The sequence below is a fragment of the Camelus ferus genome, chromosome 26 (assembly GCF_009834535.1).
Source record: "Camelus ferus isolate YT-003-E chromosome 26, BCGSAC_Cfer_1.0, whole genome shotgun sequence".
Lineage (NCBI taxonomy): Eukaryota > Metazoa > Chordata > Mammalia > Artiodactyla > Camelidae > Camelus > Camelus ferus.
In genome coordinates, this window is record NC_045721.1 from 4,236,994 (window position 1) to 4,261,367 (window position 24,374).

Genomic DNA, 24,374 nt, shown 5'->3' on the forward strand with positions numbered 1-24,374 from the left:
TATTCATTTATTTTTTGTTTTGGGGGGAGGTAATTAGGTTTATTTATTCACTTATTTATTTTAATGGAGGGACTGGGGATTGAACCCAGGACCTCTTGCATGCTAAGCACACACTTTACCACTGAGCTACCCTCCCCTCTCTCTTACCTTTTAATGATTGGCAGAAAGGGCTTTTTCTTCAAGTATTAACTCTCTTTACTACCAATCCTTTTTCCTATCAACTACCCACACGGTCTAGAAGTTGTGATATCTAAACTCAACATATAGACACAAATAATTCCACTATCCTGCGATTCAAACCACTTCCTGTTGGGTTGGCATCGCCAGAGATGAAGGCAGCCAACATGTCCAACTAATTATATCTTTCTATATCTCTCAAGTCCCTCCTCCAACTTAAACATTATATTTCGTTTAACTTTACTTCATATAGCTGGTTTTTCTGGTTTTTTTTTTTCCCCACAAACGTTCTCTAAAACTCTCTCTTAACTGTACGCTAAAACATTTGACACTGATGTCTGAAAAAATTTCTATAGCAACTGGGGACTTAAATGATTTTAATGACAATAAAAATTGTGTGGTGAGGAGGTGGTGAACAATATCATAAATTTGAAAGAAATGGGTTTCAGAAAGTTTCTTGCTTTTGAGTCCCACTTTCCAAACACTAGATGGACTGGTTACTTGCCATATTCCCTATTGAGAAATAGGTTCTGCTTTATGTCAGTCTCCAAACCTCTCCGAAATTATATACTGCTCTTAGAAAACCCACCTTGGCCACACTGCCGAAAATAATCCACTCAGGGGTCAATGTTTTCAAAGAGTTCCCCAAACTACAACATCCCCACACACAGGTCTACCCGCTGGATAGCGCATCTTTCTGGGAAATGGAAATGAACTGAGGAAAAAGTTAACTCGAAAGAGTCCTTGTCTTGCTTCTCCCAGAGGTCTTGCGGAATCAGCACACAAGTCAACCCTGCCTTTAGAAGAGACCCTGCCTCACTCAAAAATATGCATCCACTGAACCCAACACAGCATCCAGTTTCTCAGTACATACCCAAGTGAATGCATTAATAATAACTCAGATAGGAAGCCCTGAAGTACCACGCTCTGGACCAATAATATACACCAAGTCATTAAGTAGATATGATTATTACTGTCATGTTAAACTGAAGAGTTAAACGATTATTTTCCAAAGCTTCTTGAAACCAAGCTGGCAAGCGACGTTGCTGGAATTCCAGCCCAGGTCTGCCTGACTCTGCAGCTTCTGCTCTTATCACCATATTGGGCAGCCTCCCTGAATAAATGAAGTGAAAATCTCCCTAATTTTGTTTTTTACTAAAACCCGCTCATTTGTTTGCTCTGGGGAAGGGAGACACCTACAATTTTCCCTAATAATGAGTTTTCTCTTAATATCAGAACTTTCTCTCCATGCACATCCAGACATGTTAATATTTCAAAACAGAGTGTTTGTGAGACAGATTTACCTGGTCAGTTCTCACAGTTGATTAAATTATTCCGAAATATAAATTGTGAACATTCTGAAACATACTTTCTCCCTCAAGAGACAAATGCCAGTCTTAATGCATTACTGGTGAGATCTTCATGTGTTTTTTTTTAAAGGAACAATAGATTTTGAAAATGCAGTGGCCTGAGCAGAAGAACTTCCTCGAGGTCAGTGTTATCCAAGGCAACCACGTGTCTGGCAGGAAATCTGAAGCTGCATGACATTAACAATGACCATGGAGCGGGTGGGAAGGGGTAAATTTTGGAGTTTGAGATTTACAAATGTTAGCCACTATATATGAAAATAGATTTTTTAAAAAAGTTTCTTCTGTATAGCATAGGGAACTATGTTCAATATCTTGTAATATTGTAATAACCTTCAATGAAAAAAAAGAAAACAAATAAATGCATGTATATGCATAATTGGGACACTGCGCTGTACACAAGAAATTGCCACATTGTAATTGACTGTACTTCAATAATAATAATGATAAATGACCATGGAGACCCTCGTGACTGTACATCTGAAGGAGACAGGACTTGGGTAAAAAGCATGCTTTTTGCTTTTCAGATATATCACAGGCATCGAAGCTCATCTAGCATTTTCCCCTACTCTGTGCCACGTGGCTTGTAGCGTTGACTCATTAAGCAGAACCTGCACACTCTGATGAAGCCCCAAATCCCAACACTACCTCCATGGGCTTATGTGCTTTTCTTTTTTAAGGGGGGAGAGGTGATTAGGTTTGTTTATTTGTTTTAATGGCAGTACTGGGGATTGAACCCAGGACCTCGTGCATGCTAAGCACACACTCTAACCATTGAGCTATACCCTCCCCCCTTATGTGCTTCTTAATGTAGTCACCTGAGTAGGGAAGGGCATCCCTGGGCTGTATTCCCAGGTTTAGACCAAGGATAGGATTTTATGTTGATTATTTTTAGGCAAGCTTTGCTAAATATATAAGGCACATGTAGACCCTCACTGGCGAGAGAGATCCTCTGTCTGTTGTCAAAGCATGGGATAATTTAACAACTGAGAATTAATTCCTCATCCTACCCAGAAAGCTCTGAGTTCATTTCTTCAGCTTCCTATCAGGGAATGATTCCAATATTTACTTTGGAGCTACACCATAAAACCAGCCACATGCTCGCAAAGATTAAATAGTCAACTGTCATCCTTGCTCAAACAACTTACTGCTCAGAGAGAAAACTAACTTGGTATTCATATATTCATGATCCTATCCTCAGAAAAGCCTACGAAGTGGACACTGTCTTCATTCCCACTTTACACACAAGGAAACAGAGAGGTTAAGGAACAGATAAAAGATCTCCAGCTGTTAAGGAGCAGAGCCTAGAATTAAACCCAGGGCTATCCTGTCTCCAAAACTCTTAACTTCATCTCAGTCTTCTAACTGCCTCTTATGTTTGCTTTTTAAAAAGTTAAATCCACTTTGGCCATTTTCTCTTATTAGGTATAAACATTGTTAATTCTGATTTTCCCCTTATTCGGGAAGAATTAAAGAAAACATGGAGTGTGTTGTTGCCAACTGCGATGTTTGTTTCCTAAGACGGTCACAACTCTCCTGTGGGGAGGAGCTGCACCAGGATCTCTGGAGTCAGACAGCCTGGGTCCTCCACTTTCTAGCTGTGTGACCTTGGACAAGTCACTTCTCGTCTCTGTACTTTAGTTTCCTCACCAATCAAATGAGGGCAATAACAGAAACTAACTCAGTGTTCTTGGGGATTAAACAACACAGAGTTTTGAGAACAGTGTTTGGCACATTTCCCACGCTCAATAATTCTCAGCTAAGATGCTAGAAATAAGTTCTGTTTTTCTTGAGGGGTAGGTAATTATGTTTATCTACTTATTTTAATGGAGGTACTGGGGATTGAACCCAGGACCTCATGCCTGCTAGGCATGTGCTGTACTACTGAGCGATACCCTCCCCTGGAACTAAATTTAGATTAGTGATCACATGTAAACATCAGGAGGAACAACTAACACGTTGGATATCCGGAGTTTAATTTGTCTGGAAAAGATAATCATAAAAGATAATCAAAAAAAGCCTTCCCATGGCCCAGGCTGCCTATATGACGGCCAAGTGTATCTTTCGCAAACTAAATAACCTTGGCATTGGCGGCATTGAAATAGAGTATGGATTCCTTGACATTACCTCACCTCCAAGACACAGAGACACTTCAAACGTTTTAAATCAAACGCTTAAAGAGTGGGTTCTCAAATTAATACTTATCAATGCGTCCTCGCCGTGGTAAGATTCAAGGCCGTCTTTCAAACTGTGCAACTTGCTCTAAATCACGTTCTCTACAAACGTCCCTTCGGAGCTTGCATTTCAGTACTTGGTGTCCCCAACTGTAGCTGTCCCAGAACAAAAGCCTAATTGCTGCTGCTACAATACGGCCCTTTCTCTGAGATCATTGTGAAGCCCTCGGAGCCAACAAGAGAGGGAGTTCTTGTGAACAGCCCGCACTGCATCAAGTTCCTGGACTCTGAAGGCCGACACGAGCGGAGTTATCTCTGAGACTCAGTCCTTTTCTCGTATCTACTCCCCCCCTGCAAATAGCTCTGTCTCGGGAGTGTTTCTGAGCCCTTTAGGACACGTGAAGTGTTCCTGCCGGGACGAGTCCGGAAAACCTCGGGGTCCCCTTGTCCCAACCGCGCAACGTGAACAAGGCGCGGGACCTCAGCCTCGCCTCGGCGCGATTCTGTCGCGGTGGGGTCGGTGCTGTGCGTCCCCGGGGCGGGATGTCCTACCAGGCCCACCCCCGCGCCCCTGCGCCCCTGCGCCCCGCGGGCGCGAGCGGGAGCCCCACCTCCCCAGCCCCGGTGGGACGGACGCCGTGCGCTCCCGTCCCGTGCTGGCACGCGAAACCCCGAACAGTGGCCCCGGGGTGGGGGGTGGGGGGCGCCGGGGAGGGGGGGCTCTGGGACTCACGCGGTCTCTCCAGCTCTCGGGGGCCTCTCCGCGGCCGGCTCCCGGCCCCTCGGGGTCTGAGAGTGGGCGCCTCCCATGGCTCGGAGCGCGGCGCCCCGGCTGCGCCTGCCCGTGCTCCGCGGCTCGCCGGCCCGACCCGGACCCCAGCGGGAGGAGGAGGCGGCAGGCGGAGGAGGAAGGGTGGGGCTGCGGGTGGGCGGGGGTGCCCGGGAGCCCGGCCTCAGGGTCCCGGCCTCCGGGAGAGCCGGCGAAAGGGCGTTGCCGGAGACGCTGCGACTTCTCCGCCAATCGCAGGGCTCGGCCCGCACGGCAGCCCCCGACCCCCGGCCCCCATTCTCCTCCGGGCGATGCTGAGCCCCTCGGCGGCCGAGGGCAACAGGTGGAGTGGGCGGGGGGGGCCGGGAGTCGTCGCTTTCCCTGCCTGCTCCTCAAGCCTCTGCCGCCAGCGCCCGGGGAGCCCCAGCGGGAGGCTGTAAGGGGAGCGGCTGGAAGGAGGCCCTGCAGAGCAGCCCCGGGAGGGGGCGGTGTGTGCCGGCATCCCCGACCCGGGCTGCCTTCGAGCCGCGGGCCTCCCCCAGCCGCTTCTCCCGCACAGAAGCCCGCGCCGAGCTGTGCAGAAAACTGGAGGAATCCTGGTTCTGCCCTCGACTAGCCGGGTGACTTGGGACAAGTTACTTCTCCGTCTCCGAGTCTTCCTTTCTTCGTCTGTAAAATAAGGAAGCATGATCTCTGTCTACCTCTTAATGTCCCTTCCGGTTCTGACAACCGATGAATGAATTCTCTTCCAAACTCAGGAGAAAAAAAATGCACCCTGGCCCTCCCGTGACACCTGCGATCTACTACTTCTGCAGCTCATAACTCCCTTTTCAGAATATTTCATGCTCTTTCTCATCCGTTCCCGTCCCCTGCTTCCCTCTCCTCCAGCCACCTCTTGGCCATCCCAGCGTTTAGTTTTGTGTGTTGACAGAGTGGAACGCCCTTTGCTGCTAACATCTATTTATCCTTCCTGACCCAACTCAAACTGCCTTGTGTAACACCACCCTGTTCCCTGATCTTACATCTTTTTTTCTTATTGCCTGTTTCCTGCACTAGAATGTAAACTCCGTGAAGACAGGGGATTGATTTCGTTTTCACTGTTCCCCCAACACTGCTTGGCACACACATCGTAGAAACTCATCATTGTTGGTAAGTGCATCATCTTACACATGTTATCTCCTTCCTTCCCGCTGCTCTCCCAGCACTTGTTAATTTCTCTAACATAGCACTTTACCAACCTCATTTTGTGATGATCTCTTCACTTGTCTGTCTTCTACTAGAATATGAGTTCTTTAATGGCAAGAACGCTTCCTTATCTCTGTATCCAAGCTTTAGTGCTGGCACAGCGCCTGTATCCTGGCTTACATATAAATATTAGCCTGCGGTTATGCACACAGAATCGTGTTGGACATTAACTTCCTCCTCGACTGGAAGCTATGGACAAAAAAGATGTGGCTACATTTTATTGTTTCCAGAAAGGATGGGAAACCCCTAATAGAGACATGTTTACAACAGATCTCTCTTTTTTATGTCAAGTTTTGGCTTCCTGTTTATACCTTCTCTTCACTCTACTAAATCCAGAGAGTTCCCCGGGGTTTAGGACGCTGTCTGAGCCTACGTAGACGCAGACAAGCAGACTACCTGGGGGTAGGAAAATAAACATTAATTAGTAAAAGGGCATTGAGACTGGGTATTGAGGTTTTGTGGGAAGGATTTCAAATAGCTGAATCAAAGTTGACTCTTGGCAGGTAATTTTTTAAAAGTTCAAATTCTGCCTGCAGTCAGTCTGGAATACTTGGACACTGTGATGGAAGTGTCATTGAAAATGCAAACATGACCTTGTCAGAGCTGGTGTCCCCTCCGGAGGAACACTCAGCCCCTCCTAGGGAGGAAGGGCTTTATTCCCAGTGGGTTATTCCAAGGGGAAAATGGGAGGAGAGGCGGTGGGAGAGGACGGTGAGGATGGGAGAGATTTCTTTCTGCCGGCTAGACAAGATGGGCTGATGGGAGGAGCTGTATTACTACGTTTGCAGAAAGGCACGGGATGGCATTACTAAAATGGTTTAAGAGAAAAGGGGAAAAGTGAAGCCCATGTCCTGTTGTGGTGCAGAGAAACTGAGACAATGAGGGGGAAAAGGAGTCTGCACAAGAATGCAAAAGGGGGACTATAGGGGCCCAAAGAACATCTCTGCAGACATGCTTGTGTTCACTGGTTTTGCCAGCCTGGCTGGTACAGAGACAGGGGTGGCTGGGGCTCCAGACCCAGAGGAAGACAGTCAAAGGAAGTCTTGTCTTTGGGAAGTAAACTGACGAGGGCCCCGCGTAGACCCGAGAGCCCCAAACACCTCTCTTCCCACCAACATGTAATGGTTTGTACTTCTCTTGGAAGCAGAGCCAGGATCTGGTTTACATCAGGATTCACTCTTGGTGGTGTTCATTCCACTTATTTTGGCAAATACATAACAACAAGTCTCCACCACTGTAGTGTCATACAGTTTCACTGCCCTAAAAGCCCTCTCTGCTCTGCCTATTCATCCTTCCCCTCCCCAATCCCCTGATATTTTTAGTGTCTCCATAGTTTTGCCTTTTCCAGATGTCATATAGTTAGAATCCAGTGGTATGTAGCCTTTATGGATTGACTTCTTTCACTTAATAATAAATGCATTTAGGATTCCTCCATGTCTTTTTGTGGCTTGATAGCTCTCTCTTTTTTTTTAAACCCTGAATAATATTCCTGGTCTGGATGTATCACTGTTTATTTATGCAGTTACCCACTGAAGGACATCTTGGTTACTTCCAAGTTTTGGCACTTCATGAATAAAGCTGCTATTATTATTGTGGGCAGAGTTTTGCTTTGACATAAGTTGTCAGCTAATTTGGGTGAATAGTAAGAAATGCAATTGCTGCATCCTATTCTAAGAGTAGGTTTAGTTTTGTAAGTAACCACCAAACCATCTTTCAGAGTGGCTGGACCATTTTGCACTCCCACCAGCAATGAATGAAATTTCCTGTTGCTCCTCATCCTCACCAGCATTTGGTGTCATCAGTGTTCTGGATTTTTGCCATTCTTACTGGTGTGTAATGGTATCACGTTGCTTTAATTTGCAGTCTCTTAATGACATCTGATGTGGAGTTATCTTTTCATATAAGCATTTCGTATTTGTTTGCCGTCTGTATATCTTCTTCAATGAGGTGTTATATTTGGCTTTTTAAAATCCATATAAAAACAATTGCCGATCTTTTTTTAATTGAAATGTTTAGGTCATTAACATTTATTGTAATTATCTCTATGATTGGGAATGGGTCGATCATTTTATTTTTTTTTTCTCTTCTGACATTTGTTTCTCCATTTCCCATTTCCTACTTTTTTGATTACTTGAGGTTTTTTTTTAACAATTATTCCATTCTAGTTTTATTGATGGCTTTTTAACTATAGTGTTAGCATTTTGTTTTTAGCGGTTGACTTTTAAGTTACCAAATACATCCTTAACTTTTCATAGCCCATTTAGTACATGAATAATGTACTTCTTCATGTGTATTCTAGAGCTGAAAAGTGCAACTTCTGAAAAAAAAAATTCACCAGATGCACTTAATAGCCAAATGGACATGTCAAATGAAAGAATAAGTAAAGTTAAAGATGGATCAATCAAAATTATTCAGGATGAGTAATAGAGAGGAAAAACACAGGAATAAAATGGACAAAATCTCAGAGACGTTTCAGATGAAATCAAACGTCAAATTTACATACAATTGGAAATCCAGAAGCTGAGAAGAGAATGGAGTAGAAAAATATGTGAAGAAATGATAGCCAAACATTCCCAAATGTAGTAAAAATCAGAAATGTGCTAAACAAACACCAAGAAAATAAACATAACAAAGTCCATGCCAAGGCACACCTTGGTCAAAATGTTCTAAATCTTTCAAGTAGAAAGAGAGCAACTGAAAAAGGGATTTCCATTTGGTTCTTTTTTATGATTTCAATTTCTCTGTTGAAACCTCCCTTTCCTCCGCTGAGATTTTGCTTAATTGAAAATAAGCGCTTCCCCCCGCATTGTTATTATTTTTACTTCACTGAGGATAGCTATGAAATCTTTTAAAAGTATAGAAACACTTAAGAACACTTGCCTTTTAAATTCTAACATAACGTTCATCTCCAGGTTAGATCTGATTGACTTTAAAGAATGTGTTTCGTCTTTACAGTTCTTGATACGTTAGATAATTTTGGACTGCATCCTGGACATCGTGAATACTAAGTTGTGGAGATTTCAGGTCCCATTATTTTCCTCTGATGAGAGCTGTTTTTCCTTTTTTCCAGGGTGTAATTTTCTTACTGGGCTTGAAATGCAAACCCTGTTTCTTGGGTGCAGATCTAGTCTGAGTGCTGATCTTCTGTCTAGCCGAGCAGCTTTCAGTGTTTTCTGTGCAGAAGTGGTCCAGGGGTTGATCAGAGATTTGGCTTGGGGATCCCCTCTTGGGCTCTTCCCTTCCTGGGTTCCCCTACTTTTTCAGCATTCATGGTTTCCTGGCTTCACTTTTCTCATTCCCCGGAACAGAAAGAGTCTGGAGTTTCTCGTGTATGTCTCTCTTCTACTCAAGCCCCTTGTATAAGTCCTCATCTCCTCTTCTCCAAGCTGACCTGCAACACCAGAATCTAACTACTTCTTTTTTTTTTTTTTTTTAATGGAGGTACTAGGGATTGAATCCAGGACCTCACACACACTAAGCACGCACTCTACCACTGAGCTATACCCTACCCACCAGAATCTACCTACTTCTGTTTCCTTTTCAAATAATTGCTTTATGTATTACGTCCAGGTTTTAGAGTCATTTTCTGTAGGCATGGTCACAATACCCAGGACAGCCTATACTATCCAGCAGTAGAAGTGCATATTTCATTCTTATGAAATGGCAATTCTCAGCTTTATCACCATCACGGTTGTCCTGAGTGACCCCGGCCTGCTTCTGGAAATCAGATTTGCCTCCACAGGATGAAAATTCCCTTGGAATGTTGAAAATAATTTGCTCTGGGCCCTGAAGATGATTTTAAGGGATCAAAGGAGTGGAGCCATGGGAGTATCACTGCATAACTGGAAGTCTGAGAATCCTCAAGACGAATATTCCCTAACATCAGTTCTCCCCTTCTCTCTTAGTAAAAGAAAAAAAAAACCCTGATTTTTAGGTATTATGAATAAAAGCTGTTTCCCAGTCTCCATTGCGCTTAGGTGTGGCCATGTGACCAAGTTTTGGGCGATGGGAGAAAAACAGAAATGTCAAGTTCAACTCCCAGGAAGTATCATGGGTGGGTGGGGCACAGGGAGGTACGATGGTCCGAATGTTTTTGCACCCCCAAATTTCACAGGTTAAAATCTTAACCCCTCAAGGTGATGGTATTAGGAGATGGAGCCTTTGGGAGATGCTTAAATCCATCAGTGTCCTTATAAAAGAGGCTCCAGACAGACCCGTTGCCCCTTCCAGCGGGTGAGGACACCGCTAGAAGGCACCCGCAGTGAACCAGGAAGAGCGCCTCACTGGAATACAACCAGGCTGGTGTCCTGATCTCAGACGTCCAGCCTCCAAAATGACGAGGAATAAATTCCTGTTGTTTACAAGCGGCCCAGTCTGTGGTATTTTGCTACAGGGGCCAGAACAGACTAAGACAGGAAGACAGGAGGTGAGCCCTTTTTTGGTTCTTTCTTTTCCCCGCTGACTGGAATGCTGATGCGATCGCTGAGTTCACGCAGCCATACTCAAATCTGAGTTTGATAGACCCTCATCCATGACACGTGGAGCCTCCACGCCTACCATGAATCGCCTACCTACAGATTTCTTTTATGTGAGAGAAAAATTTACTTACATGTTGCTAAGCCACTGTTGTTTTGGGCTTCTGTAAGACTCAGCCAAAGCAAATACTAATCAATATTCTGGTCATTAAACTGGGGAGAAAAAAGAGTCCCATTTCTTCATAGTCAAGCCACCTGTACCTGGAAGAACCACAGTCCTCAGCATCCTGCCAGCAGCGTCTCCGTCCTGCTCCACAGACGAAGAGTGCTGTGTAAATTAGCCCTCACCTTGGAAGTTCAGCTCCGGCTGAATCTGCCCCTAAAACCTCTCCCCAGGCATCACTGAAAAGCAAATCTGTGCCACATAAACAAGGTCTCCATCCTCTCCTGTCTCAGTGCTGTCCTGACTGACTGATGGATTGATTCACTCATTCATTCAACAGATATATACAAACAGCCTGTCATGACGCCCATCTTAATGTCAGCTCATCTTCGCAAACTGCATGAGGTGAGAGTCGCCTGAGGCCAGCTACCAGCCTCGAGATGACCCTCTTGCAAGTCTATACCCATATTCCACTTTGCATCATTGTTTTGGCTTAAACTTAACCAAAAAAAACACCCCAAAACAACTAAGAGACGAATTGCTAGAACAGAGCTGGAAAGGCTTTTACAGGCCATCTAGTTCCACCTTCTAATTTTAATATAAGTAAACCAAACAAAATTTTTAAATTAAAAAAAAAATAAGTAAACAAAGGCCCTGATACGCTGTAGATTTGCCCAAGGTTAAGAGACAGAGCCAAAGCTAGAACCAGGACTCTGATTTCCCCACTCCTACTCGGTCCTTTGTTCTCCCCTCTATCTTTTTCTCCTTCATTCAGACTTAGTTCAAATACAAAGATCCATATCTGTCTTTTGAATTAGGAAATTTTTAAAAATTTTACTTTAAAATCCTCCCAGTCATACTCAGTGTCAAAGAGAGACATTACTTTTGGTGATTTGTCTTTGATTTTATTCCCAGTTTACTCTGAAGAGTGACCACGCCAGCAACCCAGACTGGGACCTTTTCCCTGGCCCTGGAACCCTTGGGACTGAGGAAAATTAAGTCAGGTGGAAGTCACATGCTTACTTACAAGGTAAGTTTTCAGAGCAAGTTTCCAGCCAAATGCCCTTTGCCTGAGGCTAATTCTTAGAAATTCCTCCAGAATTCCAACAGCCACTCTGTATGTGACCGTTCTCTAACACTTTGTGCTAGCAAAGCTGAAATCTGGGGGACAAAAAAGTCTTTGTTCCCCTAATTCAAGGTGATGCAACTGTCACCTATAATGAGCTGGCAGTTTCCAGAGGAGAGCTGGTGCCTCAGACCTGTGACCCTGCTCTCCTTCTGTGGAAACGGCGGCCAAGTTCACAATGTCACTCTGTATTCTCCAGGAGAGGAATGAAAGCACTTAAGAAAAAAACTTCTAACAGACTCAACAGACATAGAAAACAAACTTATGGTTACTAGGGGGGAAAAGGGGTGGGAAGGGATAAATTGGGAGTTCGAAATTTGCAGATACTAACAACTATATATAAAATCGATAAACCACAAGTTTCAACTGGATAGCACAGGGAACTATATTCAGTACCTTGCAGTAACCTATAATGAAAAAGAATATGACAAGGAATATATGTATGTACATATATGACTGAGACACGATGCTGTACACCAGAAATTGACACAACATTGTAAGCTGACCATACTATAATTAAAATAAAACACTTCTTTTGCTTTTTTTAAAATTTCATTTACTTGTCATCTCTATTCCTACAGAATGGCTCAAGGACAGTATGTGCTTTGTGTGCTTTTTATTGATTTATTTTTTTTTAAGCAGGCTATTTTTTTGTGTTCCGGCATTGTTTTCAGAGACAGAATCTGCCTATAATTCAAACATCCTGGACTCACTAACCGCAAATGTCTTCTCAGAATATTAACTCTTAGTACGTTTGTGGGTCTCATGTAACTTTGGAGTAGAGACCTGGAGCAACCATTGAGTATTTAAATATGGATTCTAACCCGATTGTCTGATCCTGGGGATGGAAGGGTCAGGAAATTTTATCCTCCAGTACTTTATTTCCACTCTCTGACCCAGCAGATTCTGGCTTTAGTTGTTCCACCAAGAAGTGACAGGGTGGACAGGAAGGTGAGAAGGCTGGCCAGTGTCCTGGGTTCAAGGAAGCGCTTTAATTGTGAGCCTTTGGAATTAAAATTGGTATGCGTGATTCATTGTATAAAAATAGCAGTGTCAATATAAGGAAAAAAATGCTACTGTTCTCTGGCTGGGCACAACAAACGGGGTCTTTGAAGCCTGAAAATGCTTCAAAGCAGAAGCAAGCGTTCAAAGTAAATCTCTAAAGAGAGACAAAGTAAATATTAAAAGTCCTTTTGGCTTGGGAGCTAAGACTGTCCTAAGAGGTTATATACAGACCTTGCCTGTTTGCCTTAGGACATCTGTGAGCCAGGCAGCGCTGCCAAGTTACAAAAATAAAACAGGCTTTTAAAGTTAAGCAGGTTAAACAAAAGGCAGAGTAAGGCCAGGTAGAACAAAATATCAGAGCCACTTTTCCTTCCGGAAGTCTGGAAGTTTTCCACCTTCCTGCGGAGAAAGGTCAGGACCGCTCTGGAATGGCTCTGCACCTGCAGATAAAAGCCCAGGAGCACCCCTAGGAGTGGGGATGGAAGGAAATAAGAACGTTGTACCTGGCTCAGTGTGCGGGGCTCTAAGGGTCAGTAGGGAGTGCTGTTTGGCTTTTTCCATGTTCCGGGGAGGGGACAAATCCAAACCGGATTTGGTTAGTGCAGTCTTAGCTTTGAATTTTTCGACCTTCTTGCCTGTACTCACAAGCTTTTTATCTACGCCCCAGTCTGTGGTCCACATTGCTATTGATACTGTAACCATTTTCTTGTGCATCTGGGATCTAGAAAGGCGTGCGCATCAGAAGTGGGAACCATAGCATCTCTGGCTCCTCGGCATCTCCGTGAATTATCCTTGGTCCCTGATCCTTCCTCTAGGGCAGAGCAGGGCGTAAGCTGGTCAGCTTAAGAGGAGAAGGGCTTGCGCGAGATGGAATGCATGTGAGAAACGGAATACCTGGGCTGTCTGCATTGGAGCAGGCTGAAGGACTGTCATGGCCCCAGAGCTGGAAGAGGCCACTGGGGTCACCTGATTCCAAATCACACCTGATACAGGGATCCCTCTGCTCAAGATTCCTCACCAACAGTCAGCCAACCTCTGCTTGGAAATTTCAAAGATATTTCCGGAGGACACAGAGTTACCACACTCAGATCCCTGTCAAGAATGGATTTAATGGAAAGAGGGTGGGGAGGGATAAACTGGGAGTTCAGGATTTGTAGAAGTACTATATATAAAATAGGTAAACAAGGTCCTACTGTATAGCACAGGGAACTATATTCAATACCTTGTAATGGCCCTATAATGAAAAAGAACATGAAAAGGAATATATGTATATATATACATATATGTATAAATGAATCACTATGCTGTATGCCAGAAATTAACACATTGTAAATTGACTACACTTCAATTAAAAAAAAAAAGGAAGTGAACGGATTTAGCAACCCAGCTTCGAGGAATGTGGCTGGCTGATAACCTCCAGCTGTTAGTGCCTCTGAAGACTCAAGAGTCTGCCTCTGCTTCTGAGCTGAGATCAGTCTTCCCCGGCAGCCCCCAGCCAACGGCTGAGCACAGGACTCCTCTAACCTTTGCTTGGGAGCTGCGCATTGGCCCAGCAGAGGCTTGCATTACAGTCTGAAGGCTCTCCTGCCCAATCTTGCTTTTCCTCTTTTTCCTTTCCCAAGTGTTACTCTCAATCAGCCTGAATACGTGAAGCACAGAGGATTTTTTTAGGGTGTAAAACTATTGTATAGGATACTGTAATGCTGGGGACAGGACACTACACATTTGCCAAAACCCATAGAACTTTACGGCACAAAGAGTGAACCTTCCTGGGTATAAATTAAGGAAAAATCATTGAGGAGAGCGGGGACTGCCAGGATGGGATGCAGACCGTGACCAGTCTAACTGGATCACAACTGTCTGAAAGAACTTCACTGGAGGGACTGTGGGGGAAAAGACGCTGACCTAACTAACATTGGAAATGAGTGGCATCTATAAGACCGTGGGCCAAAGAAATTGTATACCAGCACTGTTCTCTAGCTGATAAAGCTGTCATTTCCCGTGGGAGTACGTGTTAACTGTTCTAAAACCGCTATCCGTGCATGTTGCAATTGAACAATGAAGTAAATGGACGGAAGGTGGCTGGAGCCAGATTTCTCGTTGTCGGCGTGGGAAGTTATAGACAAGCAAGGGGAGGTCTAGAAAGATCCATGAGGTCGTGGATTAGAGTTGGACACAGCAATGTGAATTCATGTTCTGCTTAGTATAGATTCAGATGGTTACCTACAGATATGTTTAAATGTGTGTGTATATGCAGGTTAGTATACACACATGTATCTTCTTGCTCTGTAAGTTGAGAAGGCCTGGAAACAACAGCACCTCAGAGGCAACAAGCATAACTAGCACCCAGACCTTGGTTCTCAACCCCATTCTCCAATAAAAGGAACCAGGGCTACTTGAAGAAATGGCTGATTCCAAGACTAGGGGCAGGAAATATACAAGATGAGCCCAGAACATCTTACAGGGCCAGGAGGTAAAGAAGCGATCAAACGTGAATGCAGGAAGTCACACCTTAGGGGAGCAGAGACTGACGATGAGGACCACTGTGGAAACCACTGGTGCCGGGGGGGACTGTAATTGATGAATTGCTGAGGGCTCAGTGTCAACAACTCTGAGAGTTTAAAACTCCAGGGGGACCCAGTCACGGGGGACCCCTACATCACTGTGAGATTTGCCTCCAGGGGCTCGACCAGATTCCCGCAGTAAATATCAGAGGAAAATCCCCTTGGGCTTCTGGCTGGGGTTGCGGAAGGAAACCATTTGACACCCGCCAGCATTCCGTTCTTCTTAACAAGGCCTCAGGGGAAATAGTTAATCAGAGCCTAACCTGCTGGGGAAGGGAGATTCTCAACTCCAGCCTTCCTCCCTTAGAGGCGCTGGAGGGAGCCTGGTGGACACCTGGATTTCTGCCCAGAGATACTGATGTTGGCTTTCTGACCTCCAGAGCTGTGAGAGAAGTGTCTGCTGTTTTAAGTCGCCAAGTTCATGGTCATTTTTAACAGCAGCCTTGGGAAACAAATACACCCTCCTGCTAAATTTCACCTCTTTTCATACAGACTTTTCTTTATCTGGTCAACAAAGCCACATGGATCTGTCAGGACCCTGGCAGGTAACACTGTCCAGTTTGAGAGTTTCATAAAGGGACCCTTGACAGAGGGCTGAGTAGAGTCTGGAGATGAGAGAGTGCCGTTTTCCAGGGCTACCCGGTGGGGCAGGCACTGCTGCTGCCCTGGAGTTAGGGTTAGGGTTAGGGTCTAAGGGGCCAGAGGGACAGGGCTGTGTGACAGGAGTGTGGCCTTCAGTCAGAGGACACAACCAGCCCAGGCAATGGAGCAGGAAAGGAGCAAAGGGAATAAATATCCACGCCTCTGATCTCCTGCCCGTGGCCTCCACTGGCTGAACTTAAACTTGAAGCCAAATGCAAGGGTGCCATTCAGGTCAGCCCCCGGGACATAGAGGGGAGAGGAGAAGGCTGGGGAGGGGCTTTAGGGGCAAATGGAAACACCCAGCACCCCTGAAACTGTAACCCCACCCCCCAGACCACCCAGGCAGCAGGCTGGTTTTGTGGACCCAAGCTCCATGACCTTGGCCAAATTGCTCTTTAGCTAGGAGTCGGTCTCCTCACCTGTAACATGAAGAGTTTAGTCTGGAAAGTCTCCAAGATCCATTTCAGTCCTGAGGCTCATGGTTTTAGAAGCAGATCAAATGCCTCACCAGGCTACGGCTGCTACGTGCCTGGAGCCCTGACAGCTGTGTATTTACTAAAGCCTGTGCGAGCCTCTCTTTTCCGGAGACGCCCTTGGCATCTGTGCACAGAGGGGCTGCACACGTGGGCCACTGAGCCACCCAGGGGGGGAGCTGACCGCGCTCATGCGGGGTATGCAGACGGCTCAGACATCCCCAAAAACCAGACGGGGCTCTGGACAACAAGCAGCCAGAGGCCAGGAGGCAGCAGAAAGGCCAGTCACTCAAGCTGCAGGCAGGTGGGCAGCCCGGGGCCCCCTGCTTGTTCCTGAAGAAAACTCCAGGGACCTCAGCCCCCGACGGCGGCTGGTGCAGCCCTCAGGCTAGCCCGGAACTCGGCTGGCAGGCCTGGCACAGAGGTGGCTGTCAGCAACCACACAGCTGGTAATAATTAGCCAGCGAGTTAAGCTATGGAAAGTTCCAAGGGTCCAGAAGAGCCCCGCGTAGACCAGTGAACATACACCAAGCCCTTCTCTGTTGCCTTGGAACATTTTGTTCAGTATTGGGTCCTGCTTTTCCAAATCCTCCCGTCTGCTTCTGTCTCTTGGGAACCTCTTTTTGTAAACAGAGGGTGAGGCTAAGGGAGCCCTCCAGGGTTGAAAGCACAGAGGGTGTGTACTTTCCTGTCTGTCTTGGGAGGCCTGGGAGATACCACAGATCTCCTTCCTTCCCCTGACCCCACCCCTGGTCACTAAGCTAAGGCCTCTACAATCACTAATGACCCACGTGAGTCCTGGTTTATCGTGTAGGAAGGACCTATATTCCAAATCCTTATACCCTTCCCCACACTGCTCATGGATTCATAAATTCCATGGTCATCTTGTCTCCAGAGAAAGAAAGAAGGAGAGAAGGAAAAGAAAGAAAGGAAGGAAGGAAGAGAGAAAGGAAGAAAGAAAGAAAGAGAAAGAAAGAAAAAAAGAAAGAAAGGAAAAAAATTGATTCTTATAAACACGCACACATGTGGATAATGTGTGCTTTACGGTTGTTCAGTGAACTGAAGGGCCTGAAGGCGTTACTAGCGATGGGGAAAGAAGGAGGAGTCTGCATATGAGACGCTGAGAAAGTGGGTGGAAAAGGGGACGCTAGGCAAGAGAAAAGAACAGACAGACAGACAGACAGACAAAGAACTCTGAGCACCGAGGAAAGACGTCACCCACTTCATGCTGCTGCCGGGAGCTGTCTGGGTTGAGTCAATGCTATAAAGGTCTGGAGAATTCACATGCACAGCTCCTCCATCAAGTAACCCCAGACCCTCAGAAAGGAGCTTGTCTTTCCAGAATGGAGCAGGTAACAACTGGGGGGCTGGGTAGGGGGTGTCTGGGGAGCCTCCCGCCTCCAGAATGCTCCCTATTTGCTGCCACAGTGAAATCCGTCTCCCACTAGAGATGCACCTGTGCTCATCTGTTCATCACTTTCCAGTGGTTTGCTGACAGTCAAGCACGGGCCAAGGAGGGCCGGAGGGACAGCAACTAAGGGAATTCATTTTAGATAAGGGACACGAAGGGGGTTCAGTGCTAAGAGCAGCTCCATGGGAGGCTGCAGCTGGGGCCCCCTTTGTCTTGCCAGCGAGCAACCGAGATCCCTGCAGAAAAGGAGGGACAGATCCCTGGAGACAGCGGGCCTCTGGGAGCACAGGGAGAAGGGTGAAGTACAACTCGCTTCATGAGCTTCCCCACGCCTAGTCCCCAGACACAGTCTGCTGACCTCGGTGCGGCTGCAAGGAGCCTCTCCTGTCTGGTACCTTTGCATCTTCTGACCCCCTCCTCTCCAAATGCCTAAGAGGCTTGTGAGTTAATGCTCCCTCCGTCCCCTTCCAGATACAGCCCTCCTCAAACACGTAGAAAAGGCTTAAATCAGGGAGGATTAGATTTTTCCAAATCTATTTCATTATAGATTATTACAAGATATTGAATATATTTCCCTGTGCTATATACTAGGATTCTGTTATTTATCCATTTTATATATAGTAGTTAGTATCTGCAAATCCCATACTCCCAATTTATCCCTCCCTACTCCTTTCCCCCTGTAACCATAAATTTGTTTTCTATAAGTCTGTTTCAGTTTTGTAAATAAGTTCATTGTATCTTCTTTTTAGCTTCTACATATAAGTGGTATCATATGGTATTTTTATTTCTCCTTCTCATTTACTTCACTTGGTATGATAATCTCTAGGTCCATCCATGTTGCTGCAAATGGCATTATTTCATCCTTTTTTATGGCTGAGTACTATTCCATTGTGTATATATACCACATTTTCTTTATCCAATCACCTGTCCATGGACATTTAGGTAGCTTCCACATCTTGGCTGTTGTAAATAGTGCTGCTATGACATTAGGGGCGCATATATCTTTTCAAATTAGAGTTTTTGTCTTTTCCAGATATATGCCCAGGTGTGGGATTGCTGGATCATATGATAAATCTATTTTTAGTTGTTTAAGGAACCTCCATACTGTCTCCATAAAGGCTGCACCCAAAATGTAAGATTTAAGCACCAAGACCCAACCAGACAGTCCTGAGTCAGAATCCCCACCCTATCACTTCACAGCCGTGTGGTTCTGTGCGTATCATTTCCTTCTCTAAGCTTTGTTATCCTTATTTGTAAACTAGGGATAACAGTAGTACGGTTGACCCTTGAATGACACGAGGGCGTTAGGGTCCACAACTCTCCCCACAGTCGAAAATCCAAGTGTAACTTTACAGCCAGCCCTCCGTATCCGAGATTCCACATCCGTGCATTCAACCAACCCCAGATCCTATAGGACTGCAAGTATTTATTGAAAATCCTTGTATACGTGGACCCATGCAGTTTAAGGTTCAACTGTATTCACCTGATAGATGGACATGAGGGTTAAAGAAGTGAGAAATTACATGTGAAGCACTGAGCACAACACCTAACTCATAAGAAGTGCTCAGTAAATGTCAGACAGTAATTATTTCTTGCCAACTTTTACTTCCAGTGAAGGTTGGCAAACTGGTGCACACTACTTTAAAAATCATTGCAAATTTAACCTAGACTTAGGCAGCGCTCACAGAGCTGTTCTTTGAAAAAAACCACAGAATTCTTTTGTAAGTCATGTTTTTTTCATCAGCTATATTTAGCTCTTAAATTTTATATCTCAGCTTGAAATCTTCAAGTCATCCTTCCAAAAATACAAGCGGTTCAGCCAGTGGCATTTACAAGTAAGGTATTTTGTTGTTTTTTTTTTTTTCTGAAATGACAATAGGTCAGAGGTGGGACTCATTTCCATAACTGCAAAGATAAATAAGTTATACTTTATTGAATCACTGGATCCAATTTGGCAAAGCCCATCTTAAAGACTAGTTGTTTCTGTTTTTTTTAAACTTCGGAGAGAACACCTGAGCTCTTTCTCGTAGGTTCTACGCTGTCTCTTCTCAGGGACCCGCGGGTCCTTCCTGGCTGGGGTCCAGGCACAGCCCTCCTCTCCCCAGCTCACAGTTAAATTGTTGGCTCCCATTTTACAGTCTCAAACACCAGTTACTTCTTATTTCCAGCCTGCCCCCCAACTACCTTCCCTAAGGTGAACCCAACCCTTTTACACATAATTACATATTTATTGAGTGCTTACTATGTGCCAGGCACAGCTCTACATGCTTTAGATGGACTAAGCCATCATAATACCATCTTTACGATAAAGTACTGTCATTATCAACCCTCTACACGAAATGTCGTTATCTTGATAATTTGACTAAGATGACTGAGCTAATTTGCGGCAAAGCTAGGATTTGAACCCAGGGAGTCTGGCAACAGAGCTGGTCCTTTCCCACTAAACCTCCCCACCTCTCAGGAGGGGTGAAGTTTCCCTGAGGCACAGCTTGGACAGGAATCCTGACTACTTTTTTAAAAAAAGACATTTTATTTATTTTGCTTGTGGGTTTTTGTTTTTGTTTTTTGGAGGGAGAGGTAATTAGGCTTATTTATTTAGTTACTTTAATGGAAGTACCGGGGATCGAACCCATGACCTTGTGAGTGCTAAGCATGTGCTCTGACTACTGAGCTATATACCCTTCTCCCCAGTCCCTGAATACTTTTTTCACAGCAGCACACTTCCTCCACGGAACGTTCTGTCCTGGCCCTGCCACTCTGTCCTCCCAGCCTATTCTCGGGGGACATTCTTTGCCAAAAATATGAAAGAAATGCACTCAGAACAATATCCCTCTTACCTCTGTCCAGTGGGGCTGCAAAAATATTCAAGGCAGCGTGGCTCAGACTCGGGGGATGGGGCTCCCATCCCACCTTCAGCACCAACTGGCTGGATGCCCTTGGTCAAGTCACGTAACACCTCCACCTTTGGACTGCCCGTCAGCAGAGCGGGGAATAGGGCTTTTGTGGGGATGACGTGAGCTACTCTGCGTAACGTGCTCAGCACACTGCCTGGCTCAGTAAGTAAGCTGTCATCATAAAGGCAGATCAGTAACAGCTACTGTGATCATTGGTCACGCAACCTGTCACCGCGAGCAGAATCGAGCTCACAGTGACTTAAGACTGTCAGAAAAGATTCAAAGAGAGGCCAGGTTGGAACATGAGCGCTCTGGGGTCCTGGCCCTTGTCTGTCCCTGAACCTGAGGACCAGCTGCCTGAGACGGCAGAACTCATCTGCTGAGCCTGGTCGGTGCCGACCACTCCTGGGGGATTCCTGCGGCAGGAGATGGTCATGACGTGGGAGGCGATGGGGAGGGCCAAGTGAGAGCCTAGACAGGGCCAAGCTGGAGATCAGTCTGTAAATCAACGCCGTTCCATGAGCAGTTCTGTTCTGCCTGCATACAACATCACCTGTTTCAGGTGAGCAGTTCTGCAAATTGTTTTCAAATCTTTCAGCTGGTTGCCCCAACATGTAAGTCGGGTAGAGATAGAGCTGCTTTGCTGGGAGTGGGAAGAGGAGCCTCCTGGGCACCCACAGGCTCCCTGCTGAATTCTTCCCCAGAGGGGACCCTGCATCCCTTCTCAAGAGTGATGAGGTCCTTAGACCACAGTTTGAGAAACTTTTTTTTAAGGGAAAAAAATACATAGTCATCCCTGGGTTTCCCCGGGGCTGGGGTGGGGTTTGGTTCCAGGATGCTTGCAGATACCACAGTCCACTGATGCTCAAGTCCCTTATATAAAATGACATAGTAATTACATACAACCTATGCACATCCTGCACTGCATCCTCCCTTATACTTTAAGTCATCTCTAGATGACTTATAAAACCAAACACACTGTAAATCAGCTGTACTTCAATGTAAGTGCCATGTAAACAGTTGGAAATGCAATGTAAATGTTATGTAAATAGTTTCAGTGCAAACCCAAGTTTTGCTTTTTGGAATTTTCTGTAATTCCTTCCTTCCTTCCTTCCTTCCTTCCTTCCTTCCTTCCTTCCTTCCTTCCTTCCTTCCTTCCTTCCTTCCTTTTGGCTGAATCCACGCACACTGAACCTGTATACAATACGAACCCTGCCCTTAGGGAGCTTAGAGCCTAGTGAGCTGACACCTATGGGCTTGCACTGGCTGGCAAGTGAAATCCAATGTCCTCATTAAGGTACAAATCCTAACAAGGCACTCTTGGTACCTCCTACAGAACCCAGCCGCTTTTCAGTGGCAAGAGATCCCCCCCCCCCATCTACACTGCACACTCTGAGGACAGGGAGACCAGCCTGTATTGTTCACCTGCTTTAATAAAATAACCTTTTGAAATGAACATACCTCTTGCCACACCTCTGTGAGGTTGGAGTCATTACTGTCTCATTTTACAGATGAGAAAACTGAGGCTGAGGACACAGAACTCGTCCAAAGTCACCCACCCACAAAACCGGGCTGAGGATGTTAACATTCACCTCCTTTAGAGTGGTGCCTGGCACAGCCAGGGCTCAAAAAGAGTTCCTTACTGTCTTGTCTTGGGATCAACTGATAGGTCCTGACTGGGCTGGCCAGTTCACTCTCCTGTTTATTTCGCTTGTCAGAGAACAGTGCAAGGCAGTGTGCTGATAAGGAGCAAAATGTGCACTGCAGAGAAGTAAAGGCCATTGGAGTTCAGAGAAAGGGCATTTGAAATGCTTCATAAAATTTTGAACATTTGTGCAGAAGCCATGCTGAGTTCTCTGGGTCAGTCCAATCTCAGCACAGGCTGCCAAGGCTAGACTATCAGCAACCAGCTGCTGGGGCATGTCCCTAACGGAGACCAGGGTCACATGCAACCTTCCGGGTGGACCGGTTCGCTCTACCCTAGACGGACAGACATCCAAGTCTCCAGGCATCTGGGCTCTGCCCTTAAGCGCACAGCACTGGGACTCGTGCCACAGCCCCACGCGGGAGGAGCAGCTCCAGGGGTGTGTTCCCAGGACGGCGGGCGGGAGAGAGGGAAGCAGGGAGCATTTTGCCGGGGGAGGGGGGCAGAAGGACACGCGACCCAGGTCCTGGGGACATAACTAGACCCCAGCTCATCCAGGCGAAAATGCCTTTTCCTCAAGCTTCCATAGCGCTCCCTTCTTCCTGAATCCCTTCAGTGCTGAAGGTAATTTACGAATTCCCCTTGACATTCCGGATTCCCTCCCCACACCCCTTCCCCCCAAAAAGAAAAAAAAATCTCGGGAATCCCCAGAATTCAGCCCTAACACTTTCCACACCAGAACGCCAACAAAACGTGTGCTTTCAGGCGCCCAAGAGCCAAAGTTACATTTGGAAAGAGAGGGAAAAGAAATGCGTGACCTTCTCGGAGCCCACTCACCCACCACGCACACCCATCAGCAAGAAAATGCCCGCAGCCCGAGGCTGGAAGGTCAAGGTCCCCCCTCCCCCGCCCCGCTTTGCTCAATAGATGTCAGATGACCCAAGGACGTGCAGCCCCGGTTCCTACCTCGCGGGCGGCGGTCCCCGGGGCTCCTCTCTCCCGGTGGCGCCACCTGCTACCGCGGACCCTTCCTCTCCGCGCTCCGGGCCGGGCGCCGCGGCTCCGGGAGGGAGGGGCTGCGCGGGAGGAAGCGGAGGGCGGGCTCCGAGGTCGCCGAGGCGGGGAGGGGAGGGTCTCCGCACCGAGCGCTCGGTTCCAGGGGAAAGGATGTTTTGTAAGCTTCGGCTTGAAGGTCCTGGGGCAGGACAGGAAACATCCGCTGGGGCCGGGACCTCCGGGGAGAAGTCGGCTGCTCCCTCCCTTCCCAGGCAACTTCCCAAGCGCGCTCAGCTGCGCCGTCTGGAATGGAAAGCGCCGTCTTAATTTTGGTGCCTTTTCTTCCTTCCTCTTTCCTCCAGAACTTTTTTTTTTGGTTACTTAATGGAACGTCAGCTTCGTTCCTGACATGCTGGAAAATTTTTCCTCCGCCTGAACTTGGCTTAGGAACACTTTCCCCTTGTGAGAGAATTTCTCCTGTTACACATTTCAGCTTTAAAAAAAAAAGTAAGAGCTGTTTGTTTTGCCAACTTCTGTACTAGGGATATTTTTGGTGGGTTCCCCACTTCCGCGTTCCCCGAACCTCTGAATTCCAAGAAATATACACACCCACATCACTCTTGACTGTTTTCCCCCCCTCCCCTTCTAGTTAAAAAAATTACAGCACTAATCACTGACGGAAGATGTCAGTGAAAATGTCCTGGGGTTGTGGGTTCACAGGGTCCCGCGGGGGGTCGCCATCCACGTGCGCACACCTCCGCCCACAGTAGAGCGTCTGTGCTGTTTTGTAAGCAGGAGTGACGATTGTCTTTAAGGCCCTCTTTTAGTTCTAGGTCTTTCTATGATGGAATCACAGAAATTGGTCTCCTTCCCAAATGGGGTCCAGTTCTAGCTGCAAACTCTGCCTCCTCGGCGCCCCTACCCCCACCCTAGGGATGAGGCGGTAAGAGCTGGGGTGGGGGTGCATGAGGTGAGCAGACATCCTAAGATTCAGTTGTTGGCCATCGCCTGGAGGGGGCGCATGTCTGTGAACTGTCAAATGCCACCATAAATTGGGAACCTTTGGGGGTCCTCGTTGACCCCTGCAATAAAACACCGTGGTTCTCACAGTGCTAATTGGGGGATTTGTCCACAAACAGGAAATGAGAACTTCTCCTCTATTTATTAAAAGAAGGTGGGTTATAAGCAAATTAATAGTGCAAGCAAAATTATAAGAAAAAATTTTGTGCCAGTTCATGAGGATAGAAG

The 24,374-nt window shown here is 46.4% G+C and overlaps 1 protein-coding gene across 7 annotated transcripts in view; it reads right to left on the reverse strand.

Annotated features, from left to right (window-relative positions):
• TACC1 (transforming acidic coiled-coil containing protein 1) overlaps positions 1-23,206 on the reverse strand; it is a 93,374-nt gene extending 70,168 nt beyond the window's left edge. For 3 of the 7 annotated variants that reach the window (XM_032468459.1, XM_032468455.1, XM_032468454.1), the window contains exon 1: positions 4,452-4,678. In XM_032468459.1, coding sequence (XP_032324350.1) covers positions 4,452-4,528 — 77 coding nt within the window. In that variant the 5' untranslated portion in view covers positions 4,529-4,678. Of the gene's footprint in view, positions 1-4,451; positions 4,679-23,096 lie in introns of those variants that run through there. The other 4 variants (XM_032468452.1, XM_032468456.1, XM_032468453.1 and 1 more) reach the window with 4 other exon arrangements.
• Between the last annotated feature and the right edge of the window lie 1,168 nt (positions 23,207-24,374).